Source organism: Medicago truncatula, chromosome 4 (genome assembly GCF_003473485.1).
Source record: "Medicago truncatula cultivar Jemalong A17 chromosome 4, MtrunA17r5.0-ANR, whole genome shotgun sequence".
In the NCBI taxonomy this organism is placed as follows: domain Eukaryota; kingdom Viridiplantae; phylum Streptophyta; class Magnoliopsida; order Fabales; family Fabaceae; genus Medicago; species Medicago truncatula.
In genome coordinates this window covers 6,885,281-6,907,518 of record NC_053045.1, presented here as the reverse complement: position 1 = coordinate 6,907,518, position 22,238 = coordinate 6,885,281, and the positions used below count along the sequence as shown (strand labels likewise).

Genomic DNA, 22,238 nt, shown 5'->3' with positions numbered 1-22,238 from the left:
GTCCATCAAGACTTCTTAACGGTGACTAATCTCTATGAAATAATCTATGAGACACGTAAGGTAGATTCTCTTCCAACTAATTCTTTTCCCAAATATATGAGTCGTGAATCAAACTCTGAACATATGTTTAAGCGAGTCATTTACCACTTAGACCAATCCAAATCTATTGTTGGTTATCCCTTTTAACTTTACTTTTTAAAGATCTTTTTGACTAAGGTGAAATTCACTTTTGCAATTTAAAAAAATTAACCATTAAAGACTTTTGTGGTAGCTATTGTACAAGTCATCTGAACCAACTCTTACAAAAGCTTACCCCTGAGCTAACACTGTAAATTACATACATAATTTCTAAAAACTCAATACCATAAATGACTTTTACAGTACTACTATTTAAAAATTTGACAGCCATTACTAAAAAGATGACTTTTCTCACACCCAAAAGAAAAAATAAGATGACTTTTCAAGTATACAAATTTCATAAGTTACAGTATACATTCTTTACGTACCTACCATATACTTGGAATTTACAATACATTCTTTACGTACCTAACATTTCTTGTAAGAAAAAAAAAATCCAAGTGAAGGAATGTAGTTTAAAAAACAAAAATAGGGGTATTTTGCAATTTCATGTATAAATGCAGTGTACAATACCAACTATAAGGGTATGATTAATAATTTCAGACCATTATGAGTTTAACAATCCATATGGTTTGGGCTTATTATTCTTGCATGATTGGAATTCTGAAGATTGCCCAATGAGTCCCTAAAATTGTTCACAATTGCATGGGAGTTATGACCAATCAGATTTTACTTGCAAAAAATGTCCATAGAGAGTTACGACCAGTTGAGCAATTTGAGGAGCTTATTGAGCAATCACCTTGAATTCTATGAATCCGTGGATTGAATTCATTTCGGTTGAGTTTAGTCACTCGATTCAATAAAGAATCAAAATTAGAAAAGCATCGGTACATCTTCAAAAAAAAAGAAAAGCATCGGTACATATTGTTCAGTTCATGTAACAATGTTTCCAAGGCACATGTACTGCAATAAAATCATAATTACATAAAAACAGAAATACTATCTGGTTATCTTGTAAAAAATGTATTAAAAATATATCTTGTTTCAATAGCAGACAGATATGTAACAATAATTAGAATTAACCAAATTAATATTCAAACCAATCTGTTTTTTTCACAATGAACTAAGTTTCCGTTGGTCGGACTATTAAGATGATCCAGACCGGTGACTGCCTAATCAAACTGACCGGAATACGGAAGAAGAAAAAATATTGAATGACTTATGTATTTCAAATTTTAACATAAACAATAACCAAAAACACTAAAGAGGCAACTACAGAGAACTAAGCCGATAAATAGTTGATAACTTTACTCAAAATTGATAAAACAACCAATAATGAGCATTCATGTATTATGTACCATAGCTACGATCGCCAGCATCTCCAAGGCCAGGAATTATAAACCTAAACAAAAGAAATAAAACATATTAACAATGTAACATTTCTATAAATTAGCTAGTTTAAGTTAAAATGTGAGGCACCAACCCTTGGTCATTAAGAACGGGATCAATTATTCCAGTATACACATGAAGCCTGCAAAATTTAATAATTAGAAAACTATATGCTTGAAAGAAATTGAAAAAAAAATATATATATATTATGTGACTACCCTGGGAACTGCTCGCTTAGCTTTTCAAGAGCCGGAGGTGAAGAGCAAGCAGATATCTGCATTGTCATAAGTCCGTTAATTAGGTAATTGATGAAAGAACATTGGTAGATATTGCACATGTATGCAATACATGAGTAACACACATGTGATGGTGATGGATGCATCAACTACTAATTGCTCCAGCCACTAAAATAGTGGAAATTTAAGAAAACATCATACCATGCACGATGTGGATAGGGTAATGCATAACAAACGTGGCTTACATAGTTGATACCAGTAAACTATTGAGTCAGTGTTTTAAAGAATTTGAAAAAATAACTGATGATATGGCCGCAAGTTGTTATATGTTTACTTTCATAAGCTGCTCTCAGAATGGTTTATAGCTTATGCAAAGTTTCACCTCACTCTTACATCAATTATACAAACAACTTATGCAATAAGTACTTAACAAAGCTGTTTCCTGCTCACAACCAAAGTGCATGAATAGAAATATATTTAGCTTAAAATTAAAAGAATTCAGGTTATTAAAAGAAATATAGCTTCTTATTATACAGACTATTCCTTACCACTTTAATCTGCTTGTTGCCAACTCCACGTTCTTTTAAGAGATTCAAGGCTGCCACTATAGTACCACCTGCAATTCATAACATAAAACCATAGTACCACAAAATTGATGCATAGATATTGTAAATTACACTAGGGTGTCCAATATTTGAGCCAATCCACAAAATAACTTTCCAGCCATAATTAGTTTGAATTGATTGATATTTTAAAGTAAATTTTTTTGTAGTCCAAGGATGTAAAAATTATGAAATCAAGAAAAAGTACAAGGAAAAATTCAAGTCCCACATTGAACAGAAACCGTGTAAAAAAGAGTTTGTAAGTGTCACCCCTGATCTTTCAAGCTGGGTTTTAAGGATGATAAGTTAGGCCTAAAATCAGAAACTGGAATCAGTGCCTATCTGCATTATTTACACATCTAGCCTAATAGTGTTGAGCGTTACAGAGTGTATAAAATAGTTAATCGATTGGATCCACCCCATTCGCTTATTTAGTGATCCATCCAAATTTTTATTTTTTATAAAATTAAAACCAAGTCCAGTCATATCAATCCATCCAGGAGTGGCAAAATGGATGGGATAAATTTTGGTTTGAATTAAGACGGATAGATTAAAATAATCCATAATTCCATTTAAAAAAATCTAATACATACGTTTAATAAAAACCATCCAATCCATTTGTTCAAATTTTTCTAAAGGATGGATATCCATTCTATCTGTTGGTTATGGCTCGCCCTGAGTTGGCCCACTCTCCTTCGATTTACCCCTAATTGACCTCAGGTCGGACCTTCTCTGTTCTCTCCCCAGCTTCTCAGTGGGCCTTGTTCCACCACACTCACTAGATTATTTGTAATGCATTCATGTATTATGATTTATCCAATTTGGCATTGTAATTCCCTTCATCTGATTTTACATTACCCAAATTGTTTTGCATAATACTATGAATAATTCACTTCTTCAAAACTTATATCTAACTAGATATTATCCTATGTTGAAGTATTTTTTTTTATTACTGAACAACACATGTATTAGTGCCTATTGATCTATTTAGTGAAATTGCAATGCGCATCATTCATCCAAGACATAATGATGTTTAATATCATATTAAAAGCTACCAAACAACTAAACATTATTAGTTAGAATATTTACCAAACTTTGGAGAAGGAAAAAAAAAAAAACAAGTAGATTACTTTGAGATGAATTCCCACCACAAAAATAAAGGTTAGAAATTGGATAACATAAAAGTTGTGATAACATAAAATTGTCTCAAACAGTCAGCTACTTTTTCTAACTCAATCCACTCTTGTGATTAACAACTATCAAAGTTAGGATTAATATCTTTCAAGAGGGTAAAGACTTCCCATAAAATTGAGAGTTGCTCTAAATAAAATACAAACTTTAATTCAAGTGTAAGAGAACCCTAATATATTTCACACTCGCTTAAATCATAACCACTGAATTATTTATCACCTTCAAACACGCGCGAACAATCAAATTAAAATCAGTCCCACATGCCTAACACGAAAATACACTCCATGTGTTATCAATCCTAATCTAAATCATGGGTGCTTCTTCAACATGTCTATCATGGTGTCATTTTAAGATGCATTATTGAAATATTATTTAGATAATGCATCTTATAATGACATTATGGCAAACATATTGAAGAAACATTCATCATCTAATTTAGGACAAATAGCTAGTTAATTGTTTTTCATATTAGTGTGTGGTTTATGTTTTAAATTTAATTTTTCATGAAAACTTAAAGATGATAGATTAGTTCTCTAGTTAAAATTTATGAGTGTATGAAATATATTAGAGACCTAAATACACTAAAATCAAATTAGACATTTATTTAGAACAACTCTCAAATATGATTCTAAGCAAGATGTCACAATGTGCCCATAAAATGGAGTTCTACATTATAATGCTCGAGAATGTTATAGTTTTACGAAAAACTTTTTACTTTCTTATACTTGTTTTGCGAAAAACTTTATACTTTCTTAAAAGATATTGATCATTACTTTGATAGTTAACTAAGTAAATTAAGCTAGAAAAATAGTATGTTCTTTACACCATTTTATGATGTCACCACTTTTCACTCTAGCAACACATGTTACTTATTGAAAAATCATTTTATACTTTGCAAGCATTATGTCTTTGTCAAATGATGTGAACTGCAATTTCGCTAAATAGATCAAAAATCTCTAGTTTGTGTTGTTAGATTTTAAAAGTACTTCAATAGAGAATACTATATAGTCATATCTGGTCAAATGTAAGTTTAAAAGAAGTGGATTATTCATATTATCATTACATTGAATAAACTGGTAAATGTGAAATTTGATGAAAAAATTACCATACATAGATTCAAAAGCTTCAATGTCAAACTAGATAAACCATAAGACATGAATGCAAAACAGATAATCCAACATGTGGGGCATATTGGGGGCGAATCGAGGTTAAGTGAGGTCTGACCAACAATTGGGGGCATTTCAGGTGAGCAGGGGCTCGAGATTAAATGGGGGTGGGGGAGCAACTCGAGATTGAGTGGGGGATGACCAGATCATGTGGAGCATGCTGGAGTGATCTAAAACTAACTGCATGTTTGGTATCACGATGCCTCACTATGACTCTGGCAAACCCAATAACAAAGATACACTAACAGATGAATTGGATATCCATTCGTTAAAAAAATGTTAATATGGAATTGATTTTTTTTATAAATATCTACTCGAGTATATTAATCCATCCATTATAATCCAAACCAAAATTCATTCAATCCAACCATTTTTCCACCGCTACAAGAGTTAAGACATGAAAATAGTTTATAAAGAAAACCTCTCATCTTACAAGTTGATTTTGTAAGCATGAGTAAGGTTTAATATAAAAACTAACTCAATCCAATCTGAATATTGTCTATACGTGTATGTTATTTAGTTATATTTGAAGAAAGAACTTCAAAGCCCAACATATAGAAAGAAGCCTTATTCTATGAATGCCAAAGAAATGCATATCAGATGACAGAAAAATCTCAAACATGCGACTCTACATACCTGTTGCAAGCATAGGATCAACCACAAATACTTTAGACCCTTCTGCAAACTTGTCCGGTAACCTGAAAATCATACAAGGGATGTGAATATATAAACAAACGGGGCTCAAGCATTCAATAGAACAAGCCAAAAGCAATAGAAACACTGGTGCACTTTAACGGATTCACAACTTCAACAAAAGTCATACTAGAAAAGAAAGGAGAAAAGAAAAAGAATCGAAGAAAAAACAAATTTCATTTCAAGCATGAAAAATATCTTACTTGTTCAAATATACAGTTGGCTGGAGAGTTTCTTCATTTCTGGTTATTCCTTTTCAAAAGAAACAACAGAAAAAACAAAATTATTATTCAATCTAAGAAATAGTCTGAAACCATAGTCTAAACCAACCATCATTTTATTATATTATAAGTTTATAATTAACAATAAAACAATAACAAACAGATCTCAAACAAGACTTTATTCCCAATAAATCGTGTTTGTTGGATGTACTTCAGAACCACTACAATACATGAATATTACCTAGATGATATGTTTTTGTTGCAGGCAAGATTGACGATGCATGTTCAGCAAGAGCAAGACCAGCTCTCAAGATCGGAATTACCTGAAAAACTGATATAAGATTCAGGCAATAACTTACAAAAAGGAGCAATACAGCCGCACATCAATATGACAATCAAGGAATATCAAACAACAATGACAAATATAATATGCATAGAAGAAATATAAAAATCTGAGCTTAGTTTTGGCTAAATAAATTATAGGGTTATTGGTGCTTTACCCCCTGTAATATAGGTCATTTTCGGTTTTACACCCTGTAAAATATTTTTTTTTTATTTACCCCCTGTAAAATATTTTTGTTTTTATTTACCCCCTAATGGGTCATTCAAAAACCAGAATTTCTGAAGAAAAAAATATAAAATTGGTTTTTGAATGACCTATTAGGGGGGTAAATCAAAACAAAAATATTTTACAGGGGGTAAATAAAAAAAAAAAATTTACAGGGTGTAAAACCGAAAATGACCTATATTACAGGGGGTAAAGCACTATTAACCCTAAATTATAAATCTGAAAAGTTTTAGTATATACTATTAAATGTAGAACTGGAGTGTGTAAATAGTAATGTTTAAGATATATCCTAAAAATAGTAGTCTATATAAACATATTGAAAGCAGTATGGTACTAACAGCCACAGGCTCCCTTGGATCAATGAACTCCACTGAAGCAACACCTAGTGGTGATTGAATCTCTCCAGACACAGTTGGCTGAAAACAATGAGAGAATAGCAGAAAAGAAAATAAATGTAAATCCGGTGGTATGGATGTGTGATAGCAGAACAAAATAATCAGATAGAAATAAGCATTGAATCTTTCAAGAATTAATTAAATCCACTACCACAAGCAAGCTTAAAGCTTAAGAATCAAATCGCCTCGAGTTTTGGATCATTTATGATAAGAAGGCTGAATAAACTGCACAGTTTATTTTCTCATATTGAACACTATATTCTAAAATAACAAATTATAAAACTAAGTAACAAGATATGAATATGTTTCCTTAAATAATATTTGAAAATTCAAATTTTAAACTATTTGAAACAAACTATTTTAATGTCAAAAAATTATATTGTATGATGTCTACATAACTTGCTCTAATACACTTGAACTTGAATATTTAATTGATTAATCATGAGGGATTCACAAGTATATGTACAATAATTATATTGAAGGAAAGGAACTATAAAAAATCCAAGTAAAAAATACGATAATTATAGCGTAGTATGGAATAGGAACTAACCAACCAATCCCTTGAAGCTTCGTAAATTAGCAACCTTCCCAACTCAGCCATTGCATTTCCTGCAAATATTAGAAACCCAAAGTGTCAAATCAACCTTCACATAATTCATCAGAGAGCAATATCAAGCTAAGTTTGACTAATCTTAAGTTAAATAATAAATAATGGGTTAACCAAAAAGAAAAGAAAGGCAGAATGAGTGCCATCGGTGAAACTAAGAAGTTGAACTTTCCAATAAATGCAAAGTCGATACTACATGAACACAAGACCATCCTGCTCATGAAAATTGATATCACTTTCATTACTCCTCAAAATTCTTTGTCCATTTAGAATGTTGGAGCGCAAAGGTGACGAACAAGAAACTCTGTAAGCAACTTTGGTTAATTTGGCACACTTTGTTTTGGGTGATTTGGAAAACGAGAAATGATAGGATCTTCAATAAATTCTTTAAGGAAGTTTACGAGAATGTAGAGGAAATTAAGATGTTGTCTTGGCATTGGAGTTTAAGAAAATTGAATATAGCAACTTGTTTGTTCTATGAGTGGTGTTGGAACCCGAGGGATTGTTTAAAGACATAGTAGTTGTTGTGTGCTGTGTTCTTAGCAAGTGGGGGGAGCTGTTTTGGGTGAGGTTGATAGCAGGGTGTTATGTTGTTTTTGTTGGTTATGTTTGGCAGTGGGTGGTTTGGTGCATGTGTCTCGGTTTAGCTTTTGTTTTTGTTTGGCGTTTTTTCTGTTGCTTTGTTCCTGGGGGTTGGTTTTGGCGGGGTTGCCACATATGTATGGCACCTTTATTGATCGAATTTCTTTTGCTTGCCTTGTTCTGCTTGTGCGGGGTGGATACTGGTTAGTGTTAATAAAATTATGCTGTTTTAAAAAAACTGCTCATGCATGGTACATTTTGTTTTCATAAGCATGCATTCAAAGTACATAATCCGTTGGTAGTGATAAAACATACAAACATTCCACACAAACAGTAAGAATTAACAGAGTCAGTTCCTCCTACTGAATCAACAGCTCACAACTCACCGAAAATCACAATGTTATCAAATTTAAATAACAAATCAGCGTTGTTAATTACAGATCACGGATGATAGTAGTTTGTTGAAATTCCTCTATGCACTATAGCCACTATTTGCCAACATTTTATGCTTAATAGGTGTTGCGGAACATTAGTGGTTTGATCGAAGTCTGCTATGCTATAGCACGCTGTTATAGCCGTTATTTAACAACATTGGATGTTACTGTTAGATTAACTTAAAATTAAAATATATGAAGTTTTTCCAATGCTGATTGAAGTGAATCAAAACTAAGTTGATCAATGTTCATCTCAAATCAAAGTATTGCATAAAAATCAAAATTTTGCCACTCACTGAAAATGGGACAGGGAGTTTGCTCATTCCTCAGTACCGAAACCCAGTGCTTGATCAAAGGATGTGCTGGCACATACACCTGCAAAAACCCAACAAACATTGTTATCATAATCAATTATTACAAGAAGCAGCAGATAAAAGAAATAAAAACCACAAAAGAATTACAAACTTTAATCTCTTTTCTACTTCAAACAAAAAAATAACTTTAATCTCTTTTCCTTCCCTTTTTTTCCATAGCAACATGCAGAGCCAAAACCACAAAAGAAAAGCAATAAACAGATTAATCAAGCAATTAAGCAATGACAGATAAATCATCAACAAAGCAAATAAAATCTCTCCTTTCTCTCAATTTTTTCCTCATAAACAAAAGAGACCTCTATAATCCAAAAAGCCAGAAGCCAAAATCATAAAACTTTTGCAAAATCACAGTAGCTCACTGTGATTTCGACAAATCCACATTCATATCAAACATGCAACAAAAAAAAAATCAACTCATTTTAATCAACCAGTTAAGCTAACATGCATAAATCCAGTGAAACAAAACTTTCAACTCAATTCCCCTCATTTTATTTCCCCAGATACCAAACAAACAAAACCCTCATAAACCCAAAAGATCATTCTCTAAAAAAACAACAAAAACCCATCAAGCCCACATAGATATATAACCAAAAAAAGCAAAGAAAAATGTTTTTTTTTTTCTTAGGAACCCAAAAATACACAGAACAAAAACCCATGAACCAAGAAAAAGAAAAAGCAGGAGAATAGTAAGAAAACTAACAAGCATTCTGTTGTTTTGAGAGAGAGGTTTGTCTTCCATTGTCATCTGAGACTTCACTGCTCCAAAGCTGCTTCGGCGCTTAACAATTGAAAAAGGGTTCTGAGTACAAAAAGACACAACAAATATATATAAATATAGTAGTTTAGTTAATCAAACAAAACAAACTAACAAAAAAAAAGGGGGAAAGAGAAAAAGATAATAAAAAGGGTAATTAAATTAAAAAAATAATAAAATAAATGGAAATGTGTAATTTAATTGCCTTTGCTTTTGGAGAAGAAATAGGAAGGGATGAATTATGAGATGATGACGAAATACGCGCCGCATCGGACGGGAAAGGAAGATTAAGGTGGCAGTGAATGCGGGACAAAGCCATTAATGTAGGAAGTTCAATGTTATGTATGTGACTCTGTTCTGTTCAGTTTTCAGTTTTTTTTGGTGAAGAACAAACAGCTATCTTATACTATCTTATAGCATAGCATTGAAATGGGATGGTCTAACTAGTTTGTATGATGTCAAAAATATTAAACTAACGTATAAATAAATATAATAAATAACATAAAAAATATACTTAACTTTCTTTAAATTGAGAAAGAAAAATTATAAACCATTATGGAGAAAAAACTAAATTTGGAAAAGTATAGATAGAACTCTTGATGAGGGTTTATACGAGGAGTACTTTTCATCTTATAAGTCGATTTGTAACGAGGAGTTAGATTTAAAATTTCAATAGTTATCAGAGCTTATTGATCAGGCTACTCACGATTTAGATACACGCATCAAGCCCAAATAGTGGTGGTTGTTTTCGGAAAACCTCGTATATTAGAATATGTAGAACTTTTATATAGAGTTTATAAAGAGGAGACTCTCAACTTTACAAACGGGTTTTACAAGGATTCGTTGTTTAATTACACTTACGTACTTTATAACCGATATATTTAGTTACTATAATTGTCATCGACCATTTTTTTGGTAGACACTTCTGTGGAACGTTATTAACCACAATTTTGTACGATTTTTTTTTTCTCACATATGCAATTGGAGCTGCATTTTTAGAATGAGGAGTGAGATACGTAGGTGTAACTTAATTGATAACATGGAAAATGACTTGCTATATGAGAAATTGTGCAACTTAATTGATAACATGGAAAATGACTTGCTATATGAGAAATTATCTAGATAATGTTTTGTATCAAATTAAGTTATTTCTATGAAATATAATAATTTTTTTTAGTTTATCATATATCCCCTCCGCTATTACCAAGGTTATCTTGTTCGTTCCACGGCAGGATAAGAAGGTTTTACTTGTGAGTTAGAAGAAGGAAAGGCGTTGAGGGGAGGATAATAAGAAAAAAATAGAAAAATCTTCCATATTTTTTGTTTGCTCATGTGATAAATGAATGTGTATCAATAATATATTTTTAAGTTTGAGAGTGTTATAAACACATACTATTTTGAAAAAGACTTTGTGCTATTTTGAAAAATAAAACTCCATATTTAAGTTGGGGGACTGTCCCTTCTTTCATTTCCATTTACTTCTTTGTTTTACCCAAAGTTCTACTGTGTCTTCCTTTCCAAACTAGCAAAATGAGCCTAAATATAAACAATGCTCAAAGTTGAAATTTTAACATTAGTTCATCTTATTATATTAAGAGAGACTAATTCATTCCTACTTTGCTCAATCTCAATTGGTAAATTACTATTGTGTTAGTTTTTTAAACAATTCTTCATAACCATAATTTATTAACCAGTTTAAGTCAAAGTAGTTTGTTTCATTTTCTGTACTTTAGGACAGTGGTGGTTCATCCGTGAGTTTTGTTTTGTATTGCAAATTGTCGTGATTTGAAGTACCAGTACAATGATGATGTTCAAGAAAGACATGGTTGTGGACATACACATACGTAACTCTTTAAAGAGAGGCTGACAAATGCTTCCATTTGGATGAAAATTTATGAAATTTTGTTACCAAGTATAGTCATGATTTCAGAAAATTTGTCCTGTGAAGCAAAAATTATCGATTATTTTTTTACACAACTTAGGAGCCAGCCAATACAAATATTATGTTTTTTCCCTTCCTAAAACAAAATATAATGTTTTTACAGATACATATAAGTTATTTTTCTTGATTTTTTTTTTTTTTTTTGCGTTTTAAAAAACATAGACCACCTACATTCATCTCACTCATTGAGGTGCTTTAAATGGATCTCATTTTTTTTTTTTTTTTTATATTATTTCACATTTTTAAATGATTTAAATAACTAAATTGCATTTTTTTTATATATTTATACAACCTATTAAAAAAATTAAAATAGATTCCACCATACCCCAAAATATATCTCACATTTATATTTTACAGTCATATATAAAATGTGTAATCAAAACAAAATAATTCATATGTATCAAAAAATGAAAATACATTGAAAAGAAGACAATATATATTCAAGAATTGTGATTTTGTTAAAAAAAAAAAAAGGTTCAAGAATTATGGTTTTGTTAAAAAAAAAAAAGAAGAAGCACCATTAACCCTAAAATATAATAAGAAAATGAATTAGGTTTGATAACATGAGCCCTAATTTTTAAAATCCCTAATTTCTTCAATCTCCGTCTACTTTTCCTTCCTCATTTTTGTTTGTGTCGAACGAGAATGAAAGCTACTTCACTTATTCATTGTATAATCCTTCATTATATCGTGATATGTGATGGATATCTCAGAGCAGATTAAGCAACTTACATGGTTGAAAGATATCAATGATTGGAACTTGTTTTGGACGCAAACAAGATAACAATGTGAGATTTATGCTTTGTGCGGTTCGTTTGGGAGCTGCACTGAGAACTCGAAGCCATATTGTAATTGTTTCAGTGGTTGTGAGCCAAAGAGACGATCTAATTGGGATTTGGAGGATCACTCAGGCGGGTGTATGAGAAGAACAAGGTTACAATGTGAGTTCTAATATCTCTAATAGGGTAAAGGACAAGTTCTGCTCAATCCCCAACATGAAAAAGAAAAAGTAGATGGAAATTAAAGAAATTATGGATTTTAGAAATTAGGGTTCATGTTATCAAACATGATTCACTTTCTTATTATAATTTAATTCAATTTTTGTGTTTTTTTAATTATTAATCAATTAGTAGTTTTTACATTTTGCATTTTATATGTAATTAATTATTTTCACTAATGACATGGAAATTTAATTAGTTCTTTGAAAAAAAAAATGAAAACTTTATTAGTCAACATACATCGTCTCATACTAACATTACCGCCACATCATTAATGACAATAACAAATCACTAAAATTGGTTAAGATTAAAAAAACCAAAAAAATGTAAAATACGGGGATTAAAATAGTGGTTTTAAAAATAGGGAGATTAAAATTTTGATTAAGTCAATACAGGGGTATCAAAAGTGCATTTAAATAAAAAAAAATTAATCTTTTACTAAAAATAATTATATAATATACTAAACATGATTGCAAAAAGAAATTCAAAATTTTAAATAAAACACATAAATTGATTTAAAAAAATGTAAAAAAAAAAAATCATATAAAACTTTGAGGATCAAATATGAAAATATTTGAGGAGATTAAAACAAAAAATTTAAATATTTATAAGATAAAACAAAAACATATTTAACCCTATTTTTTTTTTCATTCTTATTCAGTTGATTTGAAATAACTCCAATGTGCGCAGTAGTTTTCATTCTTTGAAAGCAAAGTTGGAATAATGTATTGGCTCAAACGCACACTCTCCAAAAGTTCCAGAAATCCAAATACTGCAACACAACAACAACATGAACAAGAACATCATGGGATCACCGATGAACTCATTAACCTCGTCAAATCCTTCACCATTGATACCTTCAAAAATTTCCCTCTCCAAGGTTGCTTTTCCCTTCATTTATTTTTGCTCTGCTCTTTTTCTCCCAAATTGAAGAAAATGTTGGGGGTTTATGGGTCCCATTTTAAATTCCCAATTTTCATAATTTATTTGATTTCTTTTGATTTTATGGGTGTAGATGAAGATGAATCCAGTTATAGTGAAGAAGTTGAATCTACTTCAACAAGAGTTAGAAAAGATCTTTCTCAGTGGCAAGAGAGACATGCAGTTCTCATACTCTCAAATGTTAAGGTTATTTTATTTTTTTGTTTAATAGCAATTTTTGTTTTTGTTTTTGTTGAATAGCAAATGTTAGTGGTTATTATTGAAACTAGTTTAATATATAAAAATCATACCTTATTGGGTTTTGACTAAGAAGATCAACTGTAGTATCTGTTCTTATCTGTTTAACTACTTTTCTCGGCCTATTGGCTAAGATCAGGTTTAGTATCTCTTCTTATTAGTTTAATTTATAAAATCAAGTATGGTGTTGGTGTTTGCTTCCATCACCCTGTTGATCAAGCTAATAGTAGTTCTCTTGGTGCAAATGACTATGTAATTTGTCTTTGTTGGGTTTGAGTGATTCGACCAGGCTTCGATTCTAATTGAGTATCTTTTACGGGCCTTTGCATATCATAGGTCTAGAATCTAACACAAAAGTGATCTTTTTGTGGCCTATAGTGAAATGTTAAACAAAAACTAAAATGAAAGATTCATCTTTGACAGAATCCCTCTTAGAATAACCGAATTGGGAGAATAATTGGTTCATTTCCTGTTGAATAATTGACACAAAAATTTGAAGATTGTGCTTAATAAAAGGAGGAAGGAATCCTAATTGATAGGATATAGGTTAATCAAGGTAACAGATCCAAAATTATAGGCAGGGAATTTAAGGTGCCTATCTACAGTATAGGCCACATAAGAACAGCTTATGGTAATGAATGTTCTCACTAAAGGGTGCCCAATTTTTGAAATAGTTGTGTATAGGCTGGGAATGGAGATTACCTATTCGTGCTATTCACTAACCTCCAATCCGCTGTCCCGCATGTCCTGATCTCCGGTTGACGCGATGCCAGTCTAAATATCCTCATCTATGTCTACTCTTGTCCATATTTAGAGGTCAAATCCAATTAGTTCATCATATTAGGGGCCTTCATCTCACCTTTATTTTACTAATAGTCTCCATACTGGAATGGAATGGGATACTTATCTGGTATAAGAGCCTCATTAAGTGACCAATAGTGCACATAATTGTGAGGTTTGATACAACAATGCCATACTTACTGTTCAATGTGGCAAGGAATGATGAATTCAATGTTTGTGAGAATTTGTTGCATAATATGACATAGGATTTAAGTCACCACCTTACCTTGAGATTAGAGTCAAATATTTGAAGCAAGAAATTAATCAAATTTTAACAAACAATGCAGCAAATTACAACGATACTGGGAAGATAATGATGCAGTGTTAAGTTTTGGTGTTGACTGTTGAGCATACGAGACAATGTGAAAGAAAGAGAAAGGTAGTTGGAGAGAGATTCTAGAAAACTATCTCGGTATTCTGATTACCTAACTAGCCAATTGATGCATACAATTATTTATAGAGCATAGTATAGTTGTTGAGGGGTAACCTTGGCGCAACTGGTAAAGTTGTTGTCATGTGACTGAAAGGTCACGGGTTCAAGTCATGGAAACAGCCTCTTGTGTAAAAACAGGGTAAGGCTGCGTACAATACACCAAATGGTGGGACCACTTCCCGGACCCTGCGTATGCGGGAGCTTTAGCGCACCGGGTTGCCCTTATAGTATAGTTGTTACTGTGATGCTCAATTACAACTGTCATTCTGTCAGAAACTTAAAATAATTGCCAGTTAGGTTTCAGAACCTTCTAAACTAATCACAACATCAGCTGTGATTGATATTGGCTTGTGAGTAACATAATGCTCAACAGAACTATACTTGATACTAAGTTGCATTAATAATACCAATAGGAATAGAATAGAAATTACTCGCTGTATTTTTTTTACGGAATACATTTATGCAAATACTGAATGTAACTATACTTATCTGGATTACTCTGTTAATTTAAACACTATCCGGCTAAAGTTCTTTCTTGATGAGAGGTGTCATTGGTGTGTATTGGCCGATATGTATGTTCATTAAATTTCTTGTTATCCGTTTTTTTATTAACACCCTGGTTTGACTTCATTCTGAATAGTATTGTTTCATATAATAATGTTAGTAGCGTGGTGAAAAATAAAATTAAAGCAGCACAATTATTAGCATATAAATAATTACAGTTTACTTATATTCCAGGAAATATCGCAACTGAGATACGTACTTTGTCCTCGCCATTTGAAGGAAAATCAATTCTGGATAATATATTTTACGCTTGCTAGGAGTCATCTTGCCCCGTAAGTTTTACACATTATTGCCAATTGTTGTATGATATTTTTTATTTTTGGTAGAAAGTAGCTGCTTCAAAAATATTGATTTCTTTCCGTTTTTTGTTTTTGCGCACAATCACAATGCTTACACTAACACATATTTCATCACCAAAACAGAGTAGCGTAAAAATGTATAAGGATTTTAAGGACATGGTTTGATGACATTTGATTCACCCTCATTGTTGATCAGATATGAGCTACGTGCCATACAACAGGAGAAACTAAAACAGATGGCAATGGAAGATGATAAATCTTCAGATAAGCACCCACATGAAATTGAAATGGCAGAAGCAAAGCCTGGGAACTTCACAGAGCCTTTGCCACCCTCGGACTAGGAAAAACTTGCAATGGTTGGTAGCTTGAAAATAACAGGTATTAAACCATTACTATAAGGACTGTGTAACATTTGAAGTTTGACAATGCCTTCTTTTAGTTGATATTTTCATATTGTTTCTGAAGTTATTTGCTTCAATCTTCTCCTATGTACATTGTTCGATTCGTAGTTATATAAATTTGCAGACATACATAGGGTGCTTGATCTTTTTATAGTCCTAAAGATGGTTCTTGGTTATATGATGGGATTGATATGAATGTTATGAGCAGATGCAATATTGAGAACTATATGACTTTTATTCATGATTTATATATATGACTTTTATTCATGAATTATATAAACTTCGATGGAAAATAAACAAGCTGCAGACAATTTGTTGAAGTAGAAACACAATCTATGTATTCCCTTCATTTTTGTCCAAGCAAAGTCATATTATGCATTTTATAAATAAGAAAACTTAAAAAAACAGTAATATAAATAACCACTTGTTGCTTAAATGAATTGTAATTGGTTGTCAGACTAAAATAGTTTTACACTCACGGTATACATCTCTTAATCTCTTATTCAATAATAAAGCGGTAGATATTAGAAGTTGGATCATCCTGGATCTAAACTCATCCGGATCAAAATATAGTCTTTCAAGCCAGTTAAAAGGAAAGAAGGAAAAAGAGGCTGCACACATGTGAAATTTCAAGCCAGTCATTATCTTTTGTCTCATAACGAATTACAGAAAGCCAAAAAACAAAATGGTCATTGACGAAATCGGATGCAAGGCCTAATAAAAAGCTACAAAAAAGGACATCAAATAATACTTGAGATCACAACAAACAAAGAAAAATCTATACAGTTTTCAAATTTTTATGCTTTTTAGCTTCCATGTTAGTTCCATCTTTGAGAGTCTCTTGTGCATCATTTTCCATTCCAAGGCTGAAAAGACAAGTTGCTTGAAGATATAAAGCAGTAGGCCACTCTGGAGATACCACTTGAGCTTGCATGGCATCCCCTAGAGCTTCCTGTGCCATGTCATTCATCAAATAAGACAAGCAGCGCCTTGCATACACTGTAGGTGACACCATGGTCCCTCCATCTATGAACTGACGAAAGAAAAACCAAAACACTATTAAAAACTTGCTCTGTTAGATCAATCTAACACATGAAAAATCAACACTCCTTGCTGTTTGACTAATTCAACAACTAAGATTTAGCTTTACAGAGGATGTATACCGACATATTGAAATAGGGTAAATACTTTAGCACATCCTATGTGTGCAATATTTCATAACACTTCTGACATGAAATCTAATCATATGTTATTATCTCACCATATCATATTTCATCGTGTTTCTACAAGTTTGGTGAGATGACAAAACATAATTAGATATCTGTGTAAACCATATTCTCATTGTATTTCCATAATTATTAAACTCTTGTAACTTTACAATTAGATGTACATACATGACAGTATGCAATATAGGGTTTGTTTGAATTGACTTATTTGAGCTTATCTACTAACATAGGTGTACTTGTGAGACTGTTTGAGAGAGATTATGAAAACAACTTATGACATGTCCATAAGTTGATTTAAGCATATTTCCATAAGCTCTTCATAGTAGCTTATATGGATACAGTTTGACTTTATTTTATTTATCTTTTGTTATAAAAATAGTTTATGCAAAAACACTTGTATTATAAGCACGTATGGAATAAGCACTTAATTAAGTTGTTTATCCAAACAGGTTCCTTAAAATTCTTACTTGTGTGTAGCAGTCAATGGCTGTGACAAAGTCCTTAGCTCGAAAAGCAGCGTCTCCATGCTTCTTCAAATTCAAGGTCTCTTGCATTTGACTAGTCCACAATTGAAAGGAAAGCTGCAGTTTCAACATTAATCAAACATTGGAGTTGGTAACACAAAGTTAGAGGGAAAAGTGTGTAAAGAACAAAGTTTATATTCCTCTCTTTTATATTGTGTTGTGTATTCAAGTGTGACAAAAACCTCATTGGCAATTCCTTCATCATCTTTGTAACCAGTCTTCTCTAATATTGCATGTATGGCAGTAAGATCCAATCTCAAACATGATTCACCAAAAGATGTCAATGACAAGGGCTTTGTTGATGATTCTGTTTCTTGCTTTAGACCCATCAGAACATGTGAGGGAACCTGCTCATATACTATCCGAATCAAATGAGAAATCATAGTTTTTCTAAGATTGGCTAACACTTTTCATATTGCTTTACAACAAAGTACAATACTTTCTCACATTGGAAGTTGTAATATGTGGATTATATTGATTTCAATTTTTGGAGTGAACACCAATTCCATAAAATATTATGAATACTAAAACTTAAATCCAATTTAGTGATAATAAGCTCTCTAAGGAACAAATCTGTTAAAACACAGAATATAACCATGTTAGGGCAAATCCTTATCATATAAATTTACGTTTAGTTTTTTTTTTTTTTTTTTGAAAACTCGGTATCCGGCCAAGGACCGACTAATCCGAGGGATTCAATCCCACTGTCCACTTGTGGGGCCCCATTTAAAGCCAGACTCTATCCGCTTGTTATGTATAAGCTATTTAATCCCACTGTCCACTTGCTAGATATAAGCTATTTTTATAAAAAAGATTAAATGAATTCAAAATGTTTTCGTATGCTATCCCAGAGAGCTTGTGAAAATAAGGTGAAAACATCATATAGATATGTCACATGCAACTTTCATAAGCTCTTTTAAACACTCATACGTGTTCATGTCAATAGATAAGTTGAATAAGTCATTCCAAAGAGACATTTGACAGTTAATATAGAATATATCATTAGACCAAAACAAAACTATCATATAATATCTTCATGTAAGATGTGTATGATATTAATATACCTCTGTTTCTTTCTGAAGTGGCATAAGAGTTTCAACAAGAGACTTAGCATTTGGCCTCTCACGAGCTTCATATTGTAAACAACGTGAAGCCAAACGAACTAACTCAGTTCCATCATCCTTTGAAAAGTGACCCTCTAATGCCGAATCCATCAACATCAAGTAGTTTTTGCCACGTATCAGATCAAGTGCCTGCAAGAAACAAACAATAAATAGAGTACAGATAATAGTATGTCCTACTTAATGAATTTATCTTAAGCAAATATATTCTATGTAACGCTTACGTCTTACACTTCAGATTAAAGGCTTATCCATTGTCGCACACATGTTATATTCAATAACTTTCATTTTTTAAATTATTACATATGTCTATTTCTCAGTGCCGTATTCAGTGTCTGCATTTATGTCGGTGCTTCGTAAAGTACGTTAAGCATTAATCATTATCACGAGTTTTAGGAGTAAACAATGGAAAGAAAAACTTACATGGCTTGGTGGAATATGTTTACCACTCAAGAGATCAAGCAACAAAGTTCCAAAACTGTAAACCACACTCTCCGCCGTCACTCTACCTGCACATAAACCCATATGTACAAAAGATCAACAGTCACATACCAATACAGGCAATGAAAACACATGTAGTCAGTCAATCAGAGCTATCGGATGAAAATCTTACGACTCACATACCAAGTTTGCTTTTCTTAAAATTTCATTTATCGAGCTTTAAGTGTGAATCGTGTGATGCTCATCCAATGGCTCTGACAAAAAAAATCCGGAGTCCACACAAACTTGATAAAAACATTACCTGTCCTTAAGTACTCAGGAGGGGTGAAAGCCAAGTTTGTACTGTAACTCTTGCCATCTCTGCTGTTCTTCATCAGTCCAAAGCAAGATAACCTTGGATTACCATCCTGTAAATCCAAGTCCAAGTTACAAAAAGCAAGAAGAAAGGATTGATTAGAAAGGGAACTTGAAGCACATATTTCACAACTTAAACAACCTGTTATACCTTAACACAAACACTCAACATGATATTGAGACGTAGACACTAAACACCGATAATAATTTAAGAAATCAGAAAGGATTGAATTTGAATGTAAATACATGCGTTAGTGTCATGTATGTATCAGACATTTATACGTGTCAGATATCATATGTCTTCAACTTGAAGTGTTGGTGTTACACAACTTATACCTGATCAAACAAGATTCTATAGGCATTGAGATCATGATACAACCCCCTTCCTTTACTTGTACAATATTCAAGAGCTTGAGCTAAATAGAAGGCCACTCTCAATCTCATTGCCCATTTCATGGGCTGTGACTCCCCTACATACACAAAGGTAAACATAGTTATTTTAATTTATTTCCATGTTCAAAATTCAAAGGTAAATACCAATATAATGAAACCTTAATTGTACTTTTAGTCCCTCTAATATAGTTATTCTGCAATTTCGATCCCCCTGAACTAAAATTTTGAAATTAGAAATAAGGTAGCCGAAATTGCGGATTGGCCGTAGAAGAACCAAAAATGAAATTAAGTCTTTAATGAAAGATTTAAACTCAACTAATTGAAGACAAAGTTTAGAGTAATCACTAAGAACCTACAGTGAAAGAGATGCTTAGCCAGAGTTTCATGTGGCATAAACTCTGCCACTAGCAGCCTCTCATCCCCTTCATAGCAACAACCAATCAAATTTGCCAAACGATCACTTCTAAGGTTCCCCACTTGTTTAGATTCTTCCTACAAAATCACAACACATTTTGTCATTCTTAGTACTAAAATTCAATTTTTTAAACATAGTTTTAAATTACGATCTGCAACTACAATTGCAGCTGCAGCATAAAGATTTTGGAGGTTTCTGCAACTACGTCACAACCGCAATGGTGATCACATCGATAGTCTACATTTGCATGCTATTTTTCACAATATCAAAGACTGCGACATAACTTTTTACTGCAATATTAGTTCTAAATTGCAGTCGCTGACGAAGTTGTGGTTATGCTGTGAACCTTGACACTGCAGTAAATTGCAGACAAATGTAGTCGATGCAGCCACAATTGAAGTTGCGGTGCCATTTCAAAGACCTATAAAACCTTTATATTTCAACTAAAATTGGAGTTGCATACCACAATTTAGAACTAGGACTGCGATCACAACTACAATATAGAACAATAATGAAGTGAAAGTGGCAAGTAAACAAACAATGAATTGTCGAGAATCGGGCCAAGCGAACTTGTTGAAACGTTTGACAGCAATCAACTGTCCATTCTCAAGTTTCCCTTTGTAAACAACATTTGGAGCTTTCTCACCATGCTCAGAGACTATGTTTTCCGAGGAGAATCCATTTGTAGCAGCCTTCAATTCTTCCAAACTGTACTCACTAAAACTAGGCCACAAGTTTTTTTCATTTTTGCCACCATTTTCTACAATAGTAAAGATAACATTTTTAAACCACAAAACGGCATGTCATGCTATGATGCACCGACACAGACACTAGACACAACACTGCCACATCGATACCAATAATAACTTAAAAAGATGAATTAATTCAATGCAATCACATGTGTCGGTGTCAGACACCAAACATGCCTTCGATCAGAATTGTCGGTGCTACAGCGGTGTCATGTGTCTACAAAAAATAACAAAATAAAACACAAACCTTGGTCAGAGGATTCAAGAACAGAAGGATTGAGGTGAGAGTGGAACCAACAGAAAGAGAATTTAGAGCAACGACCCCCCATGAAGAAGAATAAGAAGCAAGTGAAGGTTGAAGGACTAATGAAGAATGTTTAGACAGTGTTCATTGTTGTGAGCCCATTTGGTCTATGAGTACTCTTGTTGTGTTTATGTTATGTTTGTTTCAACATAAATGGATAAAAGTTGGGAATGCAAAAGGTTACTAAGGTGATGATATACATACATAAATACAATAGTTTAAACTGTTATAAGGTAAAGTTTACTTGTTTATCTATCTGGCTTTCATTTTTGTTTTGCTTTTCTCTCTCACTATTCTTTCTTTATGTTGTTCAATTTGTAAAGTGCCTTTCCTATTCTTTAACTTTCTGGTTTTAGCTTTATGCTTTTGTTCCTTTTCATCATTTTGCTTGACTTTTAATTAAAGGAAATTTCAAATTATTACTATTGTGCAATAATATTTTTTAGGATCACATTTCCAATGAGGGAGGAGGCAAATTAGTACTCAAAATTGTAAACATTGGCCAAAATAGCTCTCAAATTTCATGACTTGGCAAATATATTTACCAAATTGCAATGCATTAGTTAAAATGGTCACTATGTTAACTTTTTCGGTTAATATGTCAAATGAACGTGCAACCTTCTATGTGGATCTCACATCAATGCCACAAACTTATGTAATATGCTAAAAATTCATGTATTTAATGTCAAGTCTTAAGCGATTAATATACTACATAAGTTTATGATGATGTGACATTGATGTGAGATCCACGTAGAAGTTAATAGA

The 22,238-nt window shown here is 32.3% G+C and overlaps 3 protein-coding genes and 1 pseudogene across 3 annotated transcripts; 2 read left to right on the top strand and 2 right to left on the bottom strand.

The window, feature by feature from the left end:
- Window positions 1-1,102: 1,102 nt before the first annotated feature.
- On the bottom strand, window positions 1,103-9,720 carry LOC25491555 (uracil phosphoribosyltransferase). Its single transcript, XM_013599502.3, has 12 exons — window positions 9,496-9,720; window positions 9,237-9,335; window positions 8,459-8,537; window positions 7,090-7,148; window positions 6,483-6,560; window positions 5,818-5,899; window positions 5,559-5,607; window positions 5,299-5,360; window positions 2,252-2,319; window positions 1,686-1,741; window positions 1,562-1,609; window positions 1,103-1,480 (listed from the first exon to the last, which is right to left on the bottom strand). The coding sequence occupies exons 1-12, from the start codon at window positions 9,607-9,609 to the stop codon at window positions 1,429-1,431; spliced, it is 846 nt and encodes a 281-aa protein (XP_013454956.1). The 5' UTR covers window positions 9,610-9,720; the 3' UTR covers window positions 1,103-1,428.
- Window positions 9,721-12,896: 3,176 nt separating this feature from the next.
- LOC25491554 (uncharacterized) lies at window positions 12,897-18,001 on the top strand. Its single transcript, XM_013599501.3, has 5 exons — window positions 12,897-13,110; window positions 13,246-13,358; window positions 15,421-15,518; window positions 15,742-15,923; window positions 17,622-18,001. Exons 1-4 carry the CDS (start codon window positions 12,954-12,956, stop codon window positions 15,884-15,886), a joined length of 513 nt encoding a protein of 170 aa, XP_013454955.1. The 5' UTR covers window positions 12,897-12,953; the 3' UTR covers window positions 15,887-15,923; window positions 17,622-18,001.
- On the top strand, window positions 13,518-13,621 carry LOC112421444 (uncharacterized; annotated as a pseudogene).
- LOC25491553 (serine/threonine-protein kinase BSK6) lies at window positions 16,548-21,767 on the bottom strand. The gene is made up of 10 exons (XM_013599499.3): window positions 21,417-21,767; window positions 20,960-21,180; window positions 20,362-20,497; window positions 19,949-20,082; window positions 19,560-19,665; window positions 19,241-19,326; window positions 18,761-18,949; window positions 17,879-18,043; window positions 17,640-17,753; window positions 16,548-16,979 (listed from the first exon to the last, which is right to left on the bottom strand). Exons 1-10 carry the CDS (start codon window positions 21,496-21,498, stop codon window positions 16,725-16,727), a joined length of 1,488 nt encoding a protein of 495 aa, XP_013454953.1. The 5' UTR covers window positions 21,499-21,767; the 3' UTR covers window positions 16,548-16,724.
- Between the last annotated feature and the right edge of the window lie 471 nt (window positions 21,768-22,238).